Source organism: Tasmannia lanceolata, unplaced genomic scaffold, assembly GCF_043159265.1.
Source record: "Tasmannia lanceolata isolate RefF3 unplaced genomic scaffold, GAP_Taslan_0.1 ptg000002l, whole genome shotgun sequence".
Lineage (NCBI taxonomy): Eukaryota > Viridiplantae > Streptophyta > Magnoliopsida > Canellales > Winteraceae > Tasmannia > Tasmannia lanceolata.
The window spans coordinates 32,396,315-32,420,727 of NW_027518679.1; the positions used below are offsets into that span (position 1 = coordinate 32,396,315).

Genomic DNA, 24,413 nt, shown 5'->3' on the forward strand with positions numbered 1-24,413 from the left:
GAACGTGGCGCTCGAAATTCTTCAGGTTATAAAACTTCAAGGTTTCAAGGTGACAAGCATCGGTTGAATAATGGTTGGAGGAATTACAGAGGATGGAAAGGAGAGAATTTCCTTGTGGGCTCGATGCGTTCTTCTGGACCTGGGAATCATCATCTCTCTACCAAATCAAAACATTCTTGGTGGGTGAAGAAGCCAATTTTTTATGCATTCTTTTCATTCCTTTATTCTTTTTTCTTTTGGTTGCTTTAGATGGCATTTTACAAGCTGTATGTTGAAGTGTTGGATGGTTGATGTATCTTCAAATACTTTATTTTTTCGGCATTTAATGATAGAAACCTGTGATTTATACATTTCAAAAATAAAAATAAAAACTTGTGATTTATATTAAATTCCGTACTTTTCTAAGATATTTGTTCAGTTTCTTTCACTGGTTTCTTGGTTATATGAGATTGTATGAGAGCAATGGTTCTTGAGAAATGAAAATGGAGAAAGATATTTTATATTCTCCTAGCTTCTGTTTTCTGTTCTTCATGAGTTATGATTAGCTAGGCTGCGGAATTCGTGGCTTGTATCTGAATTCACATTATCAAGTTCTTAAATTGTTGGTCATGTGGAGAAACATATGTTATTATTTTTTAAATATTGACTTTACAATGCTTTTCTGTAAAATATTTTTTTCTGAAATATTTTTCTGAAGCTGAATGACAGTACTGTTCATCTCATCATCTGAACTCTGTTTACTTTTAACCTTTAAATGGAACTAAAACTTACACATTTAAGCATTATCTATCCCTGATTTTTTCATTGATTGTAACTACAGAACCCTTTTTTATGTGTTGTAACTATAGAACCCTGCACATGGTTATTGAGGTGTATATCTTGTCATGCTCCAAAGGCTACGTAGAAAAAAGAGTTTAATTCTGTAGGACACCTGGAAGAGTACAAAAATTTCTTACCAGACTGCCCAGTATAGCTCTGTTGTCAAAATGCCTTTAACTCAAGTGCATGCTCTTGAAGAACACCATGAACTGCATAGAAAAAAGAGTTTAATTCTGTGGGACACCTAGTTGTTTCATTATCAATTCTAGGGTGGTAGATGAGTTGCATTGAAACCCTTTGGTCATTGCACAGCATCAGCCTCCTCTATGACTAAAACACCTCAAAATGAGTGTCATAGCCATGCCAGAATCTTGAATTTTAAGTAAAAATTTAAAAACCATATGCATGATTTGGCTCTTAGGACTTTAGTAGGATTAGGAGCTGGTATGAAATATTTCAATTCATACTCCCAAAGTCCTATATTTAAGAACTGTTATCTGAGACTGGTTTTTTAATGGCTTGGTAAAAACAAAAAAACTTGTCCACACCCATATCACCTTGCCTATGTCTCAGTCTTAAAGTTACCATTATCAAAGAAAAGAAAGAAAAGTGTGTCAAATCTTGTATTAATTTCATACAATTTTCCCTTCTTAGATTTTTTGTATTCAATATAATTTTTGAAGATGCATTCTCGTTTACTCTCACAATTACCACTGTTACAAACCTTAACCCCTAAGAAAAAGATGGTTAAAATCTTTCCTTTGTTGTTAAGTCTCCTCTGTGAGTTGCACAACCAATTCTACTAGAAAGTGGCCCTCGGAAAATGAATGGTCTACAATATTAGTTGTCTGATAATATCCAAGGTTGAAATTGGGGACTGAAATCCGTACTGCCATATTTTGATAATGGCACTATTCACTTTGTCTTGAACTTTTTAGTTACTTTCCATGTTCATTACATTACTCACGATGTCATCAACATCCAGTTAGAAAAGTGTGAAACAAAGTGAGTAGTGCCATCATCAAATCTGTTATAGTATCCATAATTTGCAGTCCCCCTATAGATCAGAGGGTTAGGATCATCCTATGGAAATGATTTTTGGGGAACAACCTAGTTACCTTGTGGCCCAACAAATGGACGGTTTGGATCATCGTGTTGGCCGTACCGTGCTTTTCAAAAATACGGATTAGATATAGGAGATTTTATATGGTGTAAGGGCTTACAACAATACGGTACGGGTACTGCTCTTGATATTTGTTAGATATTTGATCTAACAGCAGCTCACTTTTTGAGGAGCTGCTGTTGGATCAGATATCAAGGATGGGACTTCCACCGTACAAAGGCCATTTTATTGTAAGCCCTTACACCATATAATTTCTCCTCTAGATATAGAATTGGATATATGTTCTTTTCAATTTATTCTTTAGGCACGAGGAGTTATAATTATAATGGGAAATCATACGGAGACCGAGAGTACCACCGAGTAGGGGACCTGCAATGAGAATGTGCCATGTGTGCAAAAAATTGAAGGTTTTGTTGATTTTCCTGAACTTAAAGGGATTGATTTTCTGTTCAACTTTTACCAGGCTCTTCAAGTTAATGTTAATATCCCTCTAGATTAACCGTAAACATATCTTTTCCCTTTAATTCGTGGAAATAAAAAAACCATGAAAAATGATTCCACAAAAAATGTTTTTCTTGTAATCCAATGAGAAAAATAGTTTTGCAAAAAGTTTTCATGCCCAAAGTGAGGAAATTTTTAAAAATATTAATCACAAGACAATTCACTCTATCAAAATAAATAAACTACGCAACAAATGATACATCTTGTGGACATAAATTTAGACGAATTTCATAATAAATTGAAAACCCTTCTCAAAAAATGTTAAATAGGCTCAGGTTAGAGAAATCTTTTGTTCATGTGTAAATAAAGTAAGAAATTTTAAGAATATCTTTCATTCCCAAAGTAAATAAGGTGAGAAAAGTTTAAGAAGAAAACCCACTAATTTATAATTTATAAGGTATTTTTCTACTAAAGTAGGTGTTTTATGATTAATCATATTGGGACAGATTTATTTTATTTTTCGTAGTTAGTACCGTCGCCGGAAAACTCACCTGCTCCTTCGTGCGATTGTACCGTCTCCGCCATGCACTTCTTCCCCATCAAACCGCATACGGCACAATTGCCAACAGTGTCCCAAAAAGTGAAGAAAAAACGTACAAGATGGACTGCCTATAGGCAGAACCCCGTGGTCCTCTTTTTATAGACCTCCTCATTGAAACCACACCTCAGTTATCAGTTATCGCAAGGGTTATGTGTCATAGTAGCAATCCCAGTCAAAGTGCTATCTCCCAGCCTTTGAACATGGCTCCCCTCCCCGAATCTCGGGAAGGCGCTCGCTTACTGTATTGCATCGATGCACAACTCACCGTATCTTGAGAAATAAATACTGAAAAATATTTGGAATAACAAACATTGCAATCAATCCGCACTATGACAAGAACTAATGGTTCGATCGGAGTGCAAGCATTACTTCTCCGTTCCCACCAACTCAAAGAAGTTGCGGGCTTATATGTTGGGGATAAAATTTGATCACGACATACGGCGCAAGATCCGGCCAACAACGTACACAAAAATTTGGCGCCAGGTCGGTGGAAGGAAAGCGGTCCCTCAGATCATGACACGCGGCATGGGATCGAATAAATTTAAAATCCCCTTGCGCAACCGTAAGACAAAAGGGCGTTAGGAAAATCTGTATGCATCCTGACCACAAAAGATCTCATAATCAAATCCCACCGTTCACACCATCAGAAGGATTTCACCCTGACCTGACAACAAGATATACGCCACGACTTAGAAATCTCGCCATACCAATACAAGGAGCGCTGCCGTCGTCGCATCGCACTCAATGCAGCGGCGCCTCCTACAAATAGGAAACCTCCTCTCTGTTCAAGGCGATCAGCTCACCATGGGATCAAAGACACTACATGGCGGGTGACATTGAACTTTCCTCGCTCCGAGCTCTCATTCTGTTTGATCTCAATATTGACTTGAGCATTGAAGGGTTCTCCAGAGTTAAAACTTTGGGTGGTCCCTAACCTGTTATCTGTGGGTGCAGGTTACGGCAGAACAGCCGGCTGAGCGGGACCCTTTCTTGTACATGTCCGATCTCTCAAACATATTTCAGCATCATCATAATCTATTTAAGATTTGAAGTCTTCAAAATGGATTATAGTTCTAATTTAGGTAGATTGCATTTATATTTTAGATAGATGGTTTCTATGTTGAATATAATTTGGGCATTACATATTATGTGGAGATAATCTTTGATAATGGAACGCTTCTCTTTAGTTTTTTACCTTTTCTATGTTTAAATTCCTAGTTATAGAATGTAAAGCCGACACAGAAAGAGATAGACACCCAAGAGGGGGCTGAATTGGGAATAAAAAATGTTTGCCCTTATCAATGTAAAATTAAAACAATTGGAAAATTAAAATAATCAAGCACATGCAAAAGCACATGCAAAGATGAACATAGAATGTACATGCATAAAAGATAGAGAGAGTGCACATCAGAGATTTATAGTGGTTCGGTCCAAGGATTTGTACCAAGGCCTACCCCACTCTACCAAGATACTTGATTGCTTCGCTAATACCAATTCCCTTAAAGATGGGAAGTCCAAAAAAAAAACACAATGAACCCATTTCCTTCTCTAGAGGTGTGTTTTTTTTTTTCCAAAGCGAGATGGATATCTAAAATAAAAAACTTCTCTCTCATATAGTAAAAACACCCGCAAATTGGTGCCAAAGAAACATGGTTACACTAGATCATCCCCGTCTACTTTCTACTTGAGTAGGAAGTTTCCGAACCAGCTATATCGTAGCAATGTCCAAAAGTTAAAAATAATAACTAATCCCTTCCTTTTCTCTGTCCCAAAGTACCTTTATCCTTAGCAACCACCCTCAAGTTTACACTTGCAAGGCAACCATCCCAAAATTTTATGCATTTACCTTTCAATTTTGATATGCAAAAACCTTTAATCTACACAAATGTCTGACTTTAAGGCTAAAAGATTTTCATTATGTACAACAGTACAAGGTTTGTCAGAATTTCTTTAGAAAAACCCCAACACCTTAATGAAATTTGAATTTGAACAGAATAAAATTGTACATTAAAATCATCTCTAAGGTTTGTTTAGCATTTTTTCTTAAACAAAATGGATTCTTTTCTTAAAAAATGGATGTGTCATGTGAACCATCCCGTCCATCGCACTTGTATTACAATATTACAATATTACAATATTTCATGGGCTACTGGTCGCTCTGGAGTAGCTCGCCGCCTCTTTTGTTTCGGTCCTATTGCTTGCCTTTTTAACTTCTGCCTAACCCTGTGCTTAGCTACCCTTATTCTCAGGAATAAAAACCTGCTATCTTGAGTATTGAAACTTGCCTTAAAGGGATCATCCTTCGCCTCTCGCCCTATAGAATGAATAAGGGTTGGAGAGGAATGCCGGTCCCTCAATCCGAATCGGGTAAGGCATCCATCAGAGTGGTTGGGGTGGGGTAGTCTCTCATCCCTGCTGAGGCGGGTAATAGGTTTGAATGAGCAATAGGGGATCGCTCTGAGGAGGAATACTCGCTCGCTCAACCAACAGGATCAAGAGCCTCTACTGCTGCTGGGATGGGAAGTATAGATAGAAAGGCAGAAAAGGAGGCTTGGTCTGAAATGGTGGGAGATTGAATCATTCCTTCATTCTATTCCGGCTAGTCGTACCAAGCCAACCACTTCCATTTCCAACTTGGCTATTGAGGTCCAGGGCTATTCCGGCTATTCCTTTCTGGCGGATGATTCATCCATGAGCTAGAGAGATGACAGCTTCGATTCACAGTTAAATGAAAAATTACGGACAAATGGAAGCAAAGTAGAAAAATTCTGAAACAAATACGAAAACAATGTACCGAAATATGACAATTACGGAAAAAACTACAAAGAAAATTCAACATTTATGACAATTACGGGAAAAAAACGGCAGAATTAAAAGGAGACAGGTGCTTTTGTTGTCGTATTTGTAGGGGTAAGAGGGTGACAGAAATGACGAAAAAACCATAGAAACCAAGGAGATTTACAAAAGAATAGCTACCAACAGGCAGGACATGAGGAGAATTTCACGAAAAGAACGTGCCAAAAAATATAGGATTCTCCCTTTTTAGTATAGTAAGGATTTTCGGCTTTTCTCATTTTCTGCACACAAAAAAGTAGGGGAAGCCTTTTTGATCTTTTGTCCATATTTGAATGAATGCTAGTCACACTTGCAAGTGTAAGAGTAAATGGACAATGCCTATTCAGCCATGCCCCGATTGGTATCGTGGCGTTTGTGACCCTTGATCCACAGGTCCACAATATGCTTATGATGATTAGGGTTGTTGATTGGTGGGCCACCTTTCAATCGACTCTGCATATTTAGAAAATTGTCCCAATAATTAAAAAAAGGGTCATTATTTTTATGCATTGTATGCAATTTTAAAAATCCCAAATAATTTAGAAATTTCCCATTCAAGTTAAGTACAATTTTTTTTTTTGAAATAAGCCGAAGTTTTATGAACTAAATACCACTTTGATGAATAATTCATCCACTTTCTCATATACTTTTTATGACAATGTGTAGGAGATTCTGTAAAACCAAATTTCCAGGACATCTTTTGTTTAGGCTGAGAGATGTCCCCAATTTATAGTTTTAATACCCTTAGTGGCCGTTTGGATACAAGGATTTTAGAATCCAAATTTTTAGTTTGAAAACAGTGTAAAAGAGGGCTCATGATCAAGCTGCCATATGCTGTCTTTATAGTCTTTCTTGGATTTTAAGTGAGAAATCCAGGATGTAGAAATCTCTCCCGCATCTTGAGATTTCTAAAACCTGGAAATATTGGATGATCTGCTACTCCCTTGCTGACGAAAGAAGGGTGATAAGTCAGAAAACAACTGCTTCGGCTTCTTCTGTTGTCTCTTATTTACAATTTTGAAGAAATCCCGGATTCCAAAATCCGCATATCCTTGAACTTTATTTTGTCTTCATCGAATTTTAGATTGTTTTAAATTCCCATTGAATTTTGTATTGAGTTTTTAATATCTATTGAACTTTATTTTGTCTTCCTCGAATTTTAGATTGTTTTAAATTCCCATTGAATTTTATATTGAGTTTTTAATTCCTATTGAACTTTATTTTGTCTTCATCAAATTCTCCATCTCTCCTCTCTGGCCCTGTGTAATCTTCATTTATATCTTGCCCTATCGTTTGCATTTGAGCTTGCCTTGCATGTGATATGAAGATTCCTAAGAGTGTTAGTCAATATCTACTTTTCTTTGTGATTCTGTTTCTCACTGAGAACTTCAAATTCAATACCTATAATGGAGGTTCTGTCATGGGCTGCACAGAAACAGAAAAACAAGCGCTTATCGAGCTCAAAAGCGGCCTTAAAGACCACATGAATAGGCTCTCTACATGGGTGGATAGAAATTGTTGCACATGGAAAGGTGTGAGTTGCAGTAACGAGACAAGGCATGTTGTAAAACTCGATCTCCGAAATCCTTACAACAAGTCAGAGAAAGGGTGCTTGAGTGGTAAGATAAATGCTTCTTTGATTAGGTTACAACATCTCACCTACTTGGATCTAAGTTTCAATGACTTTGGAGGCTCTCCAGTGCCGGAATTCATTGGCTCCATGACGACATTGAACTACCTCAACTTAGAAAGTGCTGGTTTCATTGGAACCATACCCTGGCAGATTGGAAACCTTTCCAACTTGCATTTTCTCAGTCTTCAGTCAGCATTCTCTCCTAATGGGCTCCCAGTCTTGAAGGTGGATGGTCTTGAATGGCTTTCTCGTCTGTCCTCTCTAGAGTACCTCCACATGGGTAAAGTCGACCTCTCCGGAGTAGGGGACGCTTGGTTCGAAGTGATCAATAGAGTCCCTTCTCTTTCCTATTTGTCGATTTCTAATTGTTTCCTCAACACAATTCCATCCTCTCTTCCATCTCTGAATTTGAAATCTCTGGTATATCTAGACATTAGCCATAATAACATCAGTTCTGCAATACCAAATTGGTTGTTCAATGTTACTAGCCTTGTAAACCTGTCGCTTCACAAAAATAAGTTCTATGGGTATGTGCCTGAGCTCTTAGGCCAGCTTACAAATCTAAGAACTCTAGATGTCTCAAATAACTTGCTTCGAGGGTCAATTCCTTTTTCTGTAGGAAAATTGAGATCATTAAAGCAACTAATTTTACGTGAAAATCTCTTCGATGGGACACTACCAAGTTCATTAGGACAGCTTTCTCAGCTTGTGGAATTGAACATAGCGTACAACTTCTTTCATGGAGACTTGTCTGAAATTCACTTCACTGATCTAAAAAGGTTAAATATGATGTTGGCTCATAGCAATTGTTTCACTTTGAAGGTTGATTCTGATTGGGTCCCTCCCTTTCAACTGGAGATCTTTACTGTCCGCAACAGTAATGTGGGTCCTCTTTTTCCGTCATGGCTTAGAACTCAGAAGGTTCTCAGGTCCCTAGACCTTAGTAATACAAGCATCATTGATACTATACCTGACTGGTTTGGAAAAATAACACCACATCTTTATCAGTTAAAGCTCTCATATAACAAAATTCATGGGCAAGTCCCTACATCATTGGAATTCCCTCATAGAGCAAAAGTAAGTTTGAGCTCCAACAGCCTGGATGGCCTATTTCCCTTAACATCCTTGAATAGTTTTTCTTTACTGGATCTCTCAAACAATCATTTTTTCGGTCCAATTCCTCTTCACATAGGGGAAGAGATGCCCTCGCTCCAAGTTTTGTCTGTTTCAGGCAACCTTTTCAATGGTAGCATTCCGACCTCTATTGGTAAATTACATAATTTGACAATTCTTGACCTTGCAAGAAATCAACTGGTAGGTAGCATCCCCGAAAGCTTGGGTAATTGTTCGCGTATGCAGGTCCTTAATTTGGAAAGCAATTATTTATCTGGAGAGATTCCAAAATCTATTGGACGTTTAATCAGTCTCATGTCAATGCAGCTGGGTAACAACAGCTTATCTGGAGAATTTCCTCCTCTTAAAAGTTGTGTTAGTTTGATGTTGCTTGACCTTGGCGAGAACAAATTGTCCGGAAATATTCCGACGTGGGTAGGAGAAAGCTTATTATCTCTTATGATTCTGCGCCTTCGATCAAATATATTCGAGGGAACTCTGCCTCCACAGCTTTCATTTTTATCTTCTCTTCAAGTCTTAGACATTGCGAACAACAAATTATCAGGATCCATTCCTCAAAGCTTTAACAACTTCACAGCCATGGCAAATAGTCAGAAAATAAATCGCAGTCTTCGGGATAGATTAGTTATATATGGTTCAGTAACCTTCTATGCAGAGAGTCTCTCTATTGTAATGAAAGGGAGAACCCTTGTTTATGGTAGCACGCTTTCACTTGTAACGGTCATCGATATTTCGAGCAATAGTTTAACGGGGGAGATACCAGAATCATTGACAAAGCTCATGGGATTATTAGCGTTGAACCTCTCTATGAACCATTTAACGGGAAATATACCAAATGAAATTGGTAATTTTAGAAATTTGGAATCATTGGATGTTTCAAATAATCATCTTTATGGTGAAATCCCTGTGAGCATTACAGACTTGAATTTCTTGATTGCATTGAATCTCTCCAATAACAATCTTTCTGGTAAGATTCCTATGGGAAACCAGTTGCAGACCCTTGATGACCCGTCCATATACAGTGGTAATCCACTCCTTTGCGGATATCCACTTCCAATGAAGTGCACAAAAGAAACACCACCTGTCAATCCTGCTCATGAAGGTGAAGAAGTAGTAAAGCTTGTTTGGCTTGAGACTAGCTTTGGTTTTGGGTTCTCATTTGGGATATTGGGCCTTTTTATCGTCCTTTTCATCAGTAAGCCATGTTGTGATGCCTTATCCTACTACCTAGATGTAATCATAGACAAAGTGTCTGGCATTGGGAAGATATGTATGTGAAGATGCTCATCTACATAAATTTAACAGATAGATTTTTCGGTTGGAATTCTCATTCTCATTTCTGACCTTCATATATCTTGAAATTCTGAAAAGTTGTTTCCACACAGGAACAATTCTGACTACTATAAACATGTTTTCTTTTGCAGTGTTAGATGCCACAAGATGGGCTAATTCTATGTGGAGGTTTCATGCTTTATTTTAATTTTTTGAATGCTGGAGGGTTTAATCTTTTAGTTCTTGCTTTTTTATGATTTCTTTATTTTTGTGTCTGCAGAAAATATTTGTGCATTTGATAAAATTAAACAGAATGGCCTTTTCTCTCTCTTAGAAAATCAGTTAATGCGCAAAATTTGAAGAGCTTGGATCATCTTTTGAGCCTTTGGGTTTTGGTTTCAAGAAACTACAGTTAAACTGCTAGAGATTTGCCACATCAATAAGTGGTTTAACGGATCAAATCTTACAAACATGCAGTTAAAAGATAAAATTCAAAGTGAGAAACTCCTTTAGTGGAAACAAATCCTATAGTTTTTTGCACTTTATGAGTCATTTTTTTAGGATGAAAATGTTTTCTCAATTTTTAGACGGCATTTTGGATGCCTTGGCTTCTTCCCTCGGTATAATGACCATTGGATTTGATCTAGCAAACACAGCAAGAGAATCAGATTAACAGCTGAGAACCACCCATTCCATGGGTTGTCATGTCTGTAAACAAGAGAAGATACATGGTATACTTGACATACCTTTGTCATCTCGTTTTGCAGGTCTCCCACACTACTCCATGGGTTGTCACTGGTTGCCTTCTGGGATCATGAAATTGCTAGAATGTGTATTCACTCTGCAACAATTTTGAGTAATAGAAACATGTATTCTTATGTTGATGTTTTCTCTGTTCTGTGCATGTCTAATGGATGTGAAGAGATTTATATGCTTTTCAGCCTTGGGGCTTTGCTTTCAGGAAACAAAAATTAAACTCCTAGAAATTTTCTACAACACTAAGTGGTTTAGTTAAACCAAACTCCATTGGAAACAAATGTTATTGTTTTTTCTAGTTCGGGAATATTTTATGAGGATGATAATGTTATCTCATTGGTTGATCTGGGCTTCGGAAACATTGGATCTGGTATACGAGGATCAGCCACATTGATGTAATGGTATTTGGAGAATGGGATAAGCTACAAAGTAATTCGATCTTGAATACTCTTTGAATTGAGATCCTTAATTGATCTATCATCTCTAGGAGACACAAGGAGGCAAAATTAATAGCTTGAGAGTGTTGCTGATTCTTAGTATTGGTTACTGGACAAAGTTGCTCCTGAACATGAGAAGGTTTCTACTTGACCGACGATGCAAGAAAAACGAGGTCTCAGATAATGAAAAGGATATCATAGATAGACTAATTGTCTTGATGAGGCAGAGTAAAAGTGGAAGCCTCTCGCAGGTGATTAGGCATGGCTCAAGTATGCTCTCTGAATCACAGTTTATGGCTGGCAGCAACACCACTTCTTTCCATAGCGAAGGCAAACAAATTCGGCACCCAAACCAGTCCCATAAAACCGTAGATACATTCCTCACTTGTCAGAGAGCACTAAAATCACTTGAGGATTCGTCCTCTTCCTCCTTCACCACCTAATTCAGATCTAAGAATCTGTCCATTGGTTCGAGATGTGACCGTTGGATTGGTGTGTGGTAGATTAGGCAATTTGGGTCCATTAGCAATTGAGGTAGATTTAGCAATTAAGCAAGATTTAGCGATTATGATTTCTATTATAATCACTTTTGCTATGTTTGTCTCTTTGAGTGTTCTTTATAAACACTCATTAAAGCTTATTGTAATCAATTCAAGAATTCAAGATTTAGTGAAAATTCCTAGTTTTATCATGGTATCAGAGCAGGTCGGACCTAGCCTTGGTTACAACAAGAAGTAGCTTCGTTCTCCGTCTGGTGGGCGCCCTCATTTTTCCTTCTTGCTTTTCATTCGTCTAACACCTTCTCTAGATCCAGTTGAAACCTCAAATTCATTATCAATTCCTCTTCTTTTGGCCTCTAGAACTGCTCCAACCTTATTCTCTTGTTTTTCTTTCCATATTGAAAGAAGAACGAGACAACATCTTCACCGTCGTCCGGCCTGTCCATCCGGCATGCCACCACCCGTTGGAAATCCCGCAACACCAGGTGCAATTTGTATTTCGTAATGGTGCTGGTATCCTCCATTTTTCAAGTCCTCCATGGTATTGGTATCCTCCATTTTTCAAGTCCTCTCGTGTATGCTTTGCACAATTGCACATGGTTCAAGTCCTTACCTGTCATGCCCCAAACCCCACCCTGGGGCTAGGACATGACAGCGCCGTACACCTGCAAGACGAATCCCATAAATGTACAAGGCTACATAGCAATAACAAAAATAACCTGACATTTCATAACTAAAATATCAAAGTTCAATTAATGCGGACCCATCAGAGCCAAATCAAGTCTCATCTCTCCCCAAGAGTCAAAGCAAAAATAAATAATACGGTCTTTACATCTTATTCAAAGTACTCACTTCCTAATGAACTGAAAACAAATAAACTAATCTCGGAGTTAAAGTCAAATTCCAAAACTAAGCGTCGTGCTCCACGTTAACCTCACGAGGGTCAAAACCTGAAAATATTATATAACCACAGTCAGCTGAAAAGCTCAGTACATAATAAAGCACTACTCTAAGTACAGTCTAAGTATAACAGGGTTCAATAGGGTCAGATAACAAAATCAAGACTGAATACTGAATTTCTTAACTGAACAGTGGGTACTAAAATAAATATAGTACATGTCAAACAAGGTTCTGAATTAAGGGTGCAGTAAAGCAATTCAATTTCTAAGTTCGGATCAAAGTCAAAGGTTTTCAGAATTTGAAATACAAGTGTGACAACCCAAGAGAGGGGGTGAATTGGTCAATTAAAAATTTTAGGCCTGATTAGGTGGAAGACTAAAAGTTAATCCACTTAATTAAGAACTAATTAGTCTAACCCTTGTTCCATTAAAAACATAAACAGGTTTAGGGTTAGAGATTACCAATTACCACACGTGCAAGAGAGGAAGAAGGAGAATAGACATCCACAGGGAACACAAGATTTATAGTGGTTCGGTCTATCACAAGACCTACTCCACTCTTCCAAGTTTACCTCCTTGGGATCTCAACTAAAATGATGAAGCCGTACTCCCGACTCCTTCATCTCCAAAGGGGACAAACCCTTTCTGCACGAAGCCTTGTGAGGGGACACAGCCTCTTACAACATCTTCACCTTTCTTAACGGGCGGAAGAAAAGACCCTCATCTTCACAACTATTAACAAGCCGAAGAGAAGACCCTCAATGAAGAACAAAATAAAAAGTGAAAAACTCGCAATGCCTCTTAATAGGCGGATTACAAAGTTGAAAGCTCACAATCACTCCAAGAAATAAGCAAATGAAAAGCCCTATGGAGTGCCTCTTAATAGGATGTGGAAATACAAGCTCAAAGAGGTTTTGCTTCTGTTTTGAAACGTTGAAGCTCAAGAGAAATGGGATTTGATCTTTCTCAAATATTCAAAAGCTTGTTTAGATAGGTTTAGATGATGTATATATAGTGTATTTGAAAATATGACCGTTTGGGGGCAAAACTATAATAAACTGGGTTCAAAAAATCAACCTGAAAAAGCCCCAACAGCTAGTTTGCCCGACCGTCGGGGTCGACTGAGCCACCGCGGTCGCCCGATTCAAAACTATAGTGCCAAACATTACTCCCCCTATCTACTTATCATGGATATTAGATGATAAAAGTTAAACATACATGATAAGAACAATCAAACATAGAGAATTGAAATGACACTATGAGACACTTCTATTTTTGGGAATGGGCATAGATGAAAATGTGTCAAAATACTAAAAAGTGCTTCTATAGCCCATGAAACTAATAATGATATTACATTTCAAGCTTATCTAATGCTTATCAAGGAGATTCAACAAAGAAATTCAAACAAAATGCATAATAAGCAGGTTTTTTTTTTACTCAATAAGATTGACATTTTAGCACAACTAATGGGGCAATGGACATTGTGAGTAGATCACTATGATCTATATAAAGATGAAAATGAGACATTTAGGCCTCCCCCTAAGTATTTGTCATTGGCCTTAGGTGAAACCTATGAGATAAGGCATGACAATACATAATGGCTAGGATAAAGCATGTGGCAGACTTTAATGTTTTTAAATGTTAAAGGGTTGCGAATTATCCTACAAGGGGTGCGAATTTATCATCTCCCTTTCTTTTTTCGAAGCTTGAGATGACAACATTGTTGGGGTTACAAGCAAAAGCAATTAATCCCACATATGAAAAGTGGGGGTGAGTTCTATGAACGAAACTTGTCTCAGGTCGGGGTGTGAGGAACTTTCCTCAGACCCCTTGCTTCCTCAGACCCCTTGCTAATAGTCTAATAGCAAGGGGTGTGGAAATATCAATTACTTCTGGAAAAAAAAAAAGTAAGCATGGAATTGATATTTCCACACCCCGACACCCATTGCTATTATAGGGGGGTCTGAGGAAAGTTCCTCAGACCCCGACCTGAGCCAAGTTTTGTACAAGTTCTACCTGTTAAATTCCGCAACACATGGTATCAGAGCTCAGGTCGTGGCAACCCCGGTTTGCCTCCGAGGGCCCAAATGTCCCTCCGAGAAGATCTCAAAAACACCAGTGTACAATAGCAAGAAATCCCACATCAGAAAAGTTGAAGGGATGTGGATGGGTTATAAGGGAATGGGCACCCTACCTCTAATAGCTAGCTTTTAGGGGTGAGTTCTTCCCAGTTAAATTCCCTACGAACATTTCAGAGAAGAAATTCTCCTTCTCCTTCTGCTTTTTCTGCTAAAACCCTACTATTAGTCCTCTCTCTCTCTCTCTGACTGTGTTTAAATTAGCCAAATGAAAATCAGACATGAATGTGTTCAGTCAAAATTTATATCAATACTTCAAATTATTTGATAGTTGTAATATTATTTTTTGAAGGTGGAGTTTTGGATCTGTTTGGTGCTAACACTTTTGGGATACATACCTCGTATCATTTACGCCATCACCAAGTAAAAAAAAGAAAGAAATCTCTGGTAACCCACCTCTCTCTCTCTCTCTCTGCAATTTTCTCTTTGGAGAAGGGCAGATATGGAAAATAATGTTTTTGACAGGTCTAGAAGAAAATTCGATCAATGGTGTGGATGTTGTGTTTGGTGCGGATGATCTTGATCGTTGATTCTTCTTCCGGTGCTTTGGTGCGCTTTCGCCTGTATTTGTTGGATTTTGATCTCTGTGTTTAGTCTCTTTCTTTTTATCTTTTTTTTTCAGGATTTGTTGATGGGTGGAGAGATTGTATTTCGTGTGGGTTTAGAATAATATAAAATAGAATTTGTTGATGAATATGTAGAGATTGTATTTCGCGTGGGTTTACAAATTATAATGACCCAACTTAAAATATATAATATGACGCTCCATTCGTCTGTTTCTTTATGGTATGGGTATAATTTCGGTCCTCACCGAAACCAAAATTTCAGCCGAAATCCTGAAATTCCATCCGAAATTCGGTAGAACCTCTCAAAATGTCGGTTTTTTGGGCCGAACTTACCGAAATTTACAATTAATATTTTATCAAAATTTTTGCCGAAAGTCGATAAATTTCGGTTTCGGTCCTGACCAGAATTCAAAATTTCGGATTTCGGCCTAAATTTAAAACCTTGCTTGGGACAACCCTCTCTATTGTATCTATTAGGGCTGCAACTCGGGTCGGGCGGGTCGGGTTTTGGAGAACCCAACCCTACCCGAGAAATATCTCGGGTCGGGTTTTTTTTCGGAAAACCCACGATTCCCAAACCTGGCCCTACCCATGATAAATCTCGGGTCGGTTCGGGTCGGGTCGGATTTTTTCACGTTGACGCAAATTTTTAAGGAAAATTCTTGTTTGGCAAGGCAACTCAACTCATAGAAGCAGAAATTACACTCACATTACACTTGAATCAAACAATGTTGTAATTACAATCAAACAATGCTGAATCAAACACTTGAATCAACTCAACTCATAGAAGCAGAAATTACACTCACATACAGTAACAGTGGGTGCGTGGGTTTTCACTTTTAACTTTGGGATAATTACATTTACACCCCCTCTAGTTTCTGACACATCCACTTCTACCGCTATAGTTTAAAACATGACAAATACACCCCTGTAGTTTCAATTTGTTTAAGGTTTGCCCCCTCAACTGAAGGTTCGTCCATAGATTGAAGGGTTAGGATGATCCGATGGAGCTGATTTTTTGGGCACACCATATCTATGTCAGGACCCATCAAATGAACGCTTTGGATCATCCAAATAATGTGGGCCCCTACCCGAATCCAAACACTACCAAAAATCATCCAAAGAATGTGGGCCCACATTGTTTGGATGATCCAAAGCGTTCATTTGATGGGTCCTGACATAGATAGGGTGTGCCCAAAAAATCAGCTCCATCGGATCATCCTAACCCTTCAATCTATGGACGAACCTTCAGCTGAGGGGGCCTACCTTAAACAAATTGAAACTACAAGGGTGTATTTGTCACGTTTTAAACTATAGGGGTGGAAGTGGATGTGTCAGAAACTAGAGGGGGTGTAAATGTAATTATCCCTTTAACTTTTAACTAACAATAGAAAAAAATGTACATACTATAACTTATGTAACTCGGGTCGGGTCGGGCCCCTTCAAACCCGGCTCGACCCGAAACCCATGAAACCTGAACCCGACCCAAGCTATTTTCGGGTCGGGTCGATGCGGGTCGGGTAAAACCCGGCTCGAGTTGCAGCCCTAGTATCTATATGACTACTCTTTTACAGATGTCCCGAGTAGGAAAATAGAGATAATATATCATTTCCCAACTAGTGATGATTAGGCAGGACACAGCCTGATATAGGACTGTTAGGGAGCTCACAATCGGTTGTCACAATCTCAAACCAACAGGGCATTAATATCGGGTATTAGAGAAACTAACGGCATTAAGGTGATGCTTAATAACAGTTTTTAGGAAAAAGGATAGAATGAAAGTCATTAACACATATTCTAAAAGACACTTGTTGGGCCCTATTTGTGCCTCATTTACATCCATTGATCCCAAGGCCACCATAATTGGAAGATCCATATCATTCATTCACCTTCTGATTGATTTTAGTAGTCCTTTATCTTATGCATGGAATGTTCATACGGGTTGAGATCAAGTCCTGTTGGTGATGAGGTCAAGACTCTGCCGATAGCTCCCTCTCTCTCTCTCTCTCTCTCTCTCTCTCTCTCTCTCTCAAACACACAGGTGTTAAAGTCTAAAATTCAATCTTACCAATGATGTAAAGCATTAAAATTTCATTAGCCAAATTTATCATGAAAAAAATGTTCGGTAAAAGTGCGCGTCGACCATATTTCATGAAATTCTGGCGTACAACATTATCTTTTTCCTTTTGGTCGGTAAAGAAAACAACATTATCATAATCGATGATTTTCTTGGTATCTTGCTTCCAAGAAAATTTCATACAGCCCAGTGCACGAGGCTCCCGTCATTGTGGGGTTTGGGGAGGGCTAGATGTACGCAGCCTTACCCTTGCTTTGCAGAGAGGCTGTTTCCTTGACTCGAATGGTAAATTGTAGGTTAAAAATAAATTGTATTTTGATTAGAGGTTTTCTTTTCCTTGCTTCAGTATTTTCTCATCCTCTTTCTCGTTCCTATCCTCTCAATACTCTCCTACTCCCACTTCTCCCTAGCCCTCTCTCACCACTTGATAAACTACAATTCCATGGAAAAAAATTTCATAGCAGCTAAACATGGTTTAAATGTAAATTGTTCAGCATCATCAAGGAAGGTTCAATCCATTGTATATAAATAGGAGTCTGCTTCTGAATCATACGAAAAGCAACAAGTCTGTTAATGCATTGTCATTCTGGTCATTGTTGGAAAATCAACATGTGCTCAAACCCTAATAGTTCTAGAATATAGCAGAACTGAAGATGAACAAGTGAGAAAAATACAAAGAAAAAGAAAAAGAAAAGTCATGGACTCACAGTTTATCCTTTAAATTGCCATTCTCTACGGCACATGGGGCAATGTGGTTGAGGTGTCTGAGAGTTCACCCACTTCAATATGCAGTGAAGATGGAATGCGTGGTTGCACGCACCCCAAACTGTAAAAACAGGAAATTTATAAGTCGAAAACATTGGGAAAACAGAAAATATCAGGTTACTCGTGTTTGAATGCACCATGAAAACTCATTGATATATGGTAATTGTGAAACTACCAATTACTCCAAAAGCTTAAGCTGTTGGAGAAGATGTTATTTAACCTTTTATACTTTAACAATAATAATGATGATAATCATATGCAGCAAGCACATAAAAGTAACGGAATTTTTTTTTTGAATGGTAGCATAAATACAGAAAATAATAAGAATCACAATTGGATATGGCAGAAATGAAATTCTTCACAAAGAAAACCAAGTACTGGTCCATCGAAGATGACAAAAATACCAAATCTGGGTTGCTAAAGAATATTGTGCCAGAAAATTAGAAGCTCATTTGTGCATTGTAAATGATTCGCCAAGATGAAACCGAGACTTACAAACAGCAACCAAAACCGGTTATCTTCCAAGGAATATGAAGGAGAAGGAAAATGTTGACTTGTAATCCTCTTTATTAATACTAAGCGTTATCTTATGATTCACCATCTTTATCACCCAATTTGTGATTCTGTGACATAGGAGTATCTTATGGTTTACACCCAAATTTCCCTACTTCTTTGAGTAAGCCCAGAACATAGGATTGTGGGCTGTACCTTACTTTGATCATGTTTTGACCATGTATATTTTTGTATTGTCTCTCTCTAGTTTTGGTTAAGGAGATTTATTGAATTATTTGTATGATTGTTGAAAACTATTACAATTTTCCATTGGTGAATTCCTTAACAGTTTACTTGCAACATAATCACTACGAAGCCCAAATAGCATAATATAACCAAGAAACATCCAAATGTTTGGTTAGGGGCACAATGTGAGCTTATATGCCATGCAACACTAAAAGCATAATTTGAGTGGATCTACCTACAATAGATCATGAAAAGACATTTTAACCTAAACACCACATCACTCAACTCTTACTCTACTCTACAAATCGTCCCATGTAAAAAGTACCAATAATCGGAGAACAATTCAAAATAGGCCAATGATAAATTCGTACCCCCTGCTGTACGCAAACGCACCCCTTGTACCATGATTTGACGTGAACAGTGCTCAACTTTAACGCTTTTTGAGATCAAATCACATCATAAGGGGTGCATATGCATACTCAGGTGGTGTGAATTTATCATTGCCCTTCAAAATACAAATAAGTTGGTGAAAGGAAAAACAAAAAACATAGCTTCATGAAAAGTGACAGTGTGCAAGGTCAAGAACATTAGGTAACGGCATCAGTGGTTTCTCAAAGAGAGATAACGCACCGCATGATGTCATAAAACCTACCTGTAGAGTGAAATGCAGGGACATATGTTATAGGGCTACGAATGGAAGATCATAGTAACGCACATCTTGGTCAGCACTCAGCATCAGACATCAAGTTATAGTATGAACTATGAGGGTTGGGAGTTTATTCTTTGGTAACTCCAATATGAAAGGCTTCTAAAGTTTCAACTATAACCTCTATAACCACTAAAGCTTAAATAAATGTATGAACAGCAATGGATTACGTATCACATTTAAATGAAGTGCTGATTTTGATGAAAAGGGAAACAAAAAACACAAGCCTGTACTACAAGGCAAGAGATGCTGTGTAAACTTACTCAAAGGGCAATCATCGCCTGGGAATTTACAATCAGTACAGCAACCATCAAAGGCCATCCTACAGATCCCACATGTTTCGTCTTGTGCATCCCATGTCCAGGAAGCTACAGCATGCCACCTGTAATTGAAAAAAGAAAAAAGAAAAAAAGAAAATTTAGAAAGGAGAAAAAAGAACAAGATAATGAACCAGTGATGGGATAGCATGATCACTAGCTCCAACAGAACTCTGAATTCAATTACATAAGTAAAAAATATTAGAATGTTAAGTAGCATTGCACATTGTGTGGCTTACAAAGTTTTGTTGTTCAAATTCTATTAGAGAACCATAAGAAATTTTGGATTAAAATAAAAAACGTGTGTGTGTGTGTATGTGAGAGAGAGAGAGAGAGAGAGAGAGAGAGAGAGAGAGTACATACTCTGTTGAAAAGCCACCCAGTATTGCATAAAATAATTGGGTTAAGAGAAAGCAGGCAAGGGTGAATAGAAATCAACAACGGTTTGAACATTCAAAATTCAGAGCATCAGAAATCAATCAAAAGGATACGGAGTATTTTAACCTTCATTCTCGCACCTGCAAAAATAAAAATAAAAAATGATTTCTCATGTATAAAAGTTAAAACAGCTAATTCCCACCACACACGAGAACATATATTACATAATTTACATGACTAATAGATGCATGCATAAACATATTTATACATTACTTGAAAGTTGAAACATCTTACATGCACAGGGAAGAAAAAGAAATGAAAAACAGCTAATAGAAAACTGAAATTTTTAACCTTTATTTGATGCCAGTGAAGAATCCCCAAAACAAACTTCTCAGAATCATTTGATTTCCCTTCACCAAAAAAAGAATAAATTTTTAAAAAAAATCTGATTGGTAGGTCTTTATCTCCCTTCATTTCCTATCATGAAAAAAATAAGAAAAAAATAAAATATAAATCCCATAAATACACAATGTATATCTAAAACAAAGGTTTCAGTTCCCTCATTTTTCTTCGATCAGAAAATATCCCCAAAATAACAGAAAATAAAAAAAATCACACAATTTTGACTAAAACCCATCGAAATATCTCCCAAACCTGTCTTCATAATCTAAATTTTGTTCAGTTTTTTGTTAAAAAAATGCTCATAAAAGAAAAAAAAAAATCTAGAAAAGATCCATTTTGACTAAAACCAAGGCTTCAATCACCCTTAATTTTCTGGCAATGTACCCCCAGAAACAAGAAAGCCGAATGTACCCTAATCCCACCAACCAAAGTTTTAGCTAAACCCATTAAAATTTCAATCTTACTCTAAACTTATACGAGAGAGAGAGAGAGAACCTTTATTTAGATCCCAAGCTCAAGATCCTATTTCTTGCTCTCACTCTCCTTCCTATTCTTTTTCTCCTCCCGACTATTCTTTTTCCCCTCCCGACCAAGATCAAAAGAGGGCTTTTAAGCTAGGGAAGCATTAAAACAAGAAAAAGATTAGAAGCATAATGTGGGTTTGAATAAGGTTTCTTAATAGTTTCTTCTTCTTCTTCTTCTTCTTCTTCTTCTTCTTGTTGAAGGTTTGTTACAAGGGTTTTTTTTCTTCTTCTTCTTCTTCTTCTATGGCTTCTTTCTGTTCTTAGGATTTTTTTTTCTAAAGTATAGTGGCTGAAGTCTTCACAGAGAGAACAAAGTCTCAATCCTTTTTACATGTTGCCCCTTCCATCCGCAACCCATTATGTGATGGATATCTCTCTAGTTGCTCTAGGTAGCCCATTACATAGGTTGCCCCTTCCGCCAAGCGACCCACTCTATGACGACTTCGGGTGCGTTTGGCAACAATTCTAATTCTGTAGATTTGATTCTGATTCTTGATTTTGTTTTTTAGTCTTATTCTTATTCTAAAGAATCAAAATCATGTATGGCTAATAAAATTGATTATATGTAGCAGAATCGCATTTAGCTGATGAGGGTGTTTCTTGGCGTGATTTGTACATAGGGCAAATCTTGTAGTTATTTTCTCTACTTTAATAAGTACTGTCATCTTCTTCAAAAAAAAAAAAAAAAATGCCACCAACTTAATAAATCTCTTAACAAAATGCTTTCAATTTAAGAACAGGATTTTTTTTTAATTGCAAATCTAATGACTGTTTCATTATAAGGCTTTTGATTCTAAATGCAATTTCTGTCCCAGCTGGAAGTGAGAGGAAAGGATGTTATGTCACTGTAGTCAGTTTCAACTCAACTCCATCTTTTTTTTTCTATCTGAAACTAACATTTAAATATGCAACATCAATTGTTTCCTCATTAATTTAAATGTTCAAACCATGGAAATTAGGACATGAAAGGGCTATATTTACTCAATATGCAAATAGATGATACAGGAATATTTTTTTTATTTTTTTATTTTTGAAAATTAGATGTTACAAGAATATGAATTGATGAATGTTGGAATAAAATGAAAGCAAAAGCAAAATGAAGGAAATAAAGCATATTTTTATAACTCAAAACGGGGATTCATTTTCTCCGGGTCCAAGGAATTGCAGTACCCTGATGCAACGCTATTATCCAGACGAAATGGACAAGAAGAAGACTAATAGGGGAAAAACCCTAATACATTGCGCCATTATCCAGACGAAAAAACCTAAAACAATTGAGAAAAACATTGGAGCGATCTCTGACTGCTAAATGGTTTCATGTAACCGTTTTCACAGGTGGCCCCTTCTATGACTTGAACACAAGATCTAGTACTGGCCTGATACTAAATGTTAGATACATAACCATTAACCAATACGTTAAAGCCCTAGGACTGATGGAAAATATTAAACGAGGCCCATAAACTACAAAGGATCATAACAAGATGGTCCAATTCAAAATGTATTGTGGCCCATACTCAGAAATTAGGATATGAAAAACACATGGAAAATGAACTGACCAATAAGAGATTTGAAGCTCACGGGGCACAACCAAGTTCCTTCTTCTAACCCATCAAAAAAAAAAAAGTTCCTTGTTCTAATTAGGTATTTTTACAGGGAACCTAACCCTAAATCTCCTTTCGTTTGAAGTGTCTTTTAGGAACTCGAGATTTAGGTTCTAGATCGAAGGGATCGTTGAGGTATCTTATGCCATTGAAGCACGAAATCGAAGAAGAAGAAGAAGAAAAAAATGGAAACGTGAAACATACCTGAGCCCTCGATTTTCAGGACTGAGAATCTAGGGTTCCTTCCTAGCGGGATATAAACCTTTGTTTTGATTCTTTTGAAATCTCACTTGTGCATTTATCCTACATTGTAGTGCTGGAACCGGGAGGGGAACCGAGCAAATCCCCACATGCCACATGGCAAGTGAGGGGTAGTTGCCATTTCAAGGGATAAAAAGCCAAAAAAAACTAAAGTCACAGCTCACAGGATTGCTAACTTGGGAATAAGCTATTTGTTTGGTTCCATTATCGGTCCCCCACTCGGTCTCCATATCGTCATTCTTTCTTTCTGGATTTAGTCAGGGATATGATATCAGCACAGGCAATCAAGCATGTACTGATATTACACTAGTTCATCTTGTCTTTTTTCGGGTTGAGGGTTTCACAGCCCGACCTGAGTGAAACCCCATTTTTTATAATTTTTTATTTTTTTTTAAGCTTAAAAACTCGGGTCGGGTTTAGGCTGGAAAAATGGGTTCCTCGTCGTTTGCGTCAACCGGACCCAATGTGACCCGAGTTGCACCCATGGACCCCCCTCTGGTCTACAACCGGTACAACACTACTAAATCGGTCTCTCACAGCTAGACCTGGCAAACGGTCACGCGGCGTGCGGGTCAAAATGACCCGCATTCCTACGGGTCAGCAACCGGCGACCCATACCCAATGCGGGTGGGTCGGGTCGACCAGCGGGTTGACCCGCAATGTTTTCCAAAACAGAGTTTTTTTGGGCGGTGATAAATTCACCCCCTAATTTTCAAAATGGACGGTACAGCCTACACCATAGGATGATCCAAACCGTTCATTTGATGGGCCACAACGTAAATAGATCGTGCCCCAAAAATCATTGCCATAGGATGATCTCAACCGTTCCATCTATCGAAGTTTCCATATTGTGAGTCCCTCTTTAGATCGGAGGGTTAGAATCATCATATGCTGATGATTTTTTGGGCACAACCTATTTACATTATGACCCATCAAATGCACGGTTTGGATCATCCTATGGTGTGGGCTGTACCGTCTAATCGAAATAAAGAAGCAAATCTGTTCTAATGGCAACGATCTGCAGCAGAGAGCTAGAGAAGCAAATGTCTGAAGAAAATGGAGAAAAAATGAAGCATCAAAAAATTTATAGAAATAAAGAAGAAGAAACAAACAGCTTTTTTTTCTCAAGAGATTTCAATCTTTTTTCTAGTTAGAAATCTTTGAAAAGCCTGACATGGGTTTGAACTAGAAGAGAGAGACCAACATTATCAGTCACTCAACAGCAGGAAAAGAACAACTTTTTATGTAGAAAGAAAAAAAAAACCAAAAAATAAGGCAAAAACTTACGATATTTTGTGCTCGTAAGAAGCTTGGGATCAATCCGATTCCGAGCCTCCCTTTTTGTTTTGGCTTCTTCAAGCTTCGGCTGCTCTGTTCTTTTCTCCTCAACGTCTCAAACCCTAACTAGTAAGTCTCTAAACCCTAACTAGTAAACGAGAGAGTCGACTAGTCGAGAGACTCACTCAAGTCACTCAACAATGTTTTGATCT

At 37.8% G+C, this 24,413-nt stretch overlaps 2 protein-coding genes across 4 annotated transcripts; one reads left to right on the forward strand and one right to left on the reverse strand.

Annotated features, from left to right (window-relative positions):
- The first annotated feature begins 7,140 nt into the window (after window positions 1–7,140).
- Window positions 7,141–11,494, forward strand: LOC143890641 (receptor-like protein EIX2). The gene is made up of 3 exons (XM_077395339.1): window positions 7,141–9,856; window positions 10,626–10,690; window positions 11,102–11,494. Exons 1-3 carry the CDS (start codon window positions 7,141–7,143, stop codon window positions 11,492–11,494), a joined length of 3,174 nt encoding a protein of 1,057 aa, XP_077251454.1.
- Window positions 11,495–12,257: 763 nt separating this feature from the next.
- LOC143869999 (anaphase-promoting complex subunit 11) lies at window positions 12,258–24,413 on the reverse strand. Of its 3 annotated transcripts, none has more exons than XM_077376533.1 (6): window positions 24,211–24,413; window positions 20,247–20,275; window positions 20,121–20,134; window positions 19,704–19,822; window positions 17,939–18,057; window positions 12,258–12,501 (listed from the first exon to the last, which is right to left on the reverse strand). In XM_077376533.1, exons 2-5 carry the CDS (start codon window positions 20,265–20,267, stop codon window positions 17,942–17,944), a joined length of 270 nt encoding a protein of 89 aa, XP_077232648.1. In that variant the 5' UTR covers window positions 20,268–20,275; window positions 24,211–24,413; the 3' UTR covers window positions 12,258–12,501; window positions 17,939–17,941. The 3 variants fall into 3 exon arrangements, with proteins under 3 accessions (XP_077232648.1, XP_077232652.1, XP_077232645.1); XM_077376537.1 differs by lacking the exon at window positions 12,258–12,501 and adding an exon at window positions 20,487–20,545 and having other exon boundaries at window positions 17,731–18,057; window positions 24,211–24,410; XM_077376530.1 differs by lacking the exon at window positions 12,258–12,501 and having other exon boundaries at window positions 17,731–18,057; window positions 24,211–24,409.

Bases quoted from the DNA above. Each gene is read 5' to 3' on its own strand.
- LOC143890641 (XM_077395339.1), top strand. From the start codon at position 7,141: ATGAAGATTCCTAAGAGTGTTAGTCAATATCTACTTTTCTTTGTGATT. The intron at 9,857-10,625 runs GTATGTGAAGAT...CTCGTTTTGCAG, and splicing joins GTCTGGCATTGGGAAGATAT to GTCTCCCACACTACTCCATG. The intron at 10,691-11,101 runs GTATTCACTCTG...TATCATCTCTAG, and splicing joins TCATGAAATTGCTAGAATGT to GAGACACAAGGAGGCAAAAT.
- LOC143869999 (XM_077376533.1), bottom strand. From the start codon at position 20,267: ATGAAGGTTAAAATACTCCGT. The intron at 18,058-19,703 runs GTAAGTTTACAC...CTGTTTTTACAG, and splicing joins AGGCGATGATTGCCCTTTGA to TTTGGGGTGCGTGCAACCAC.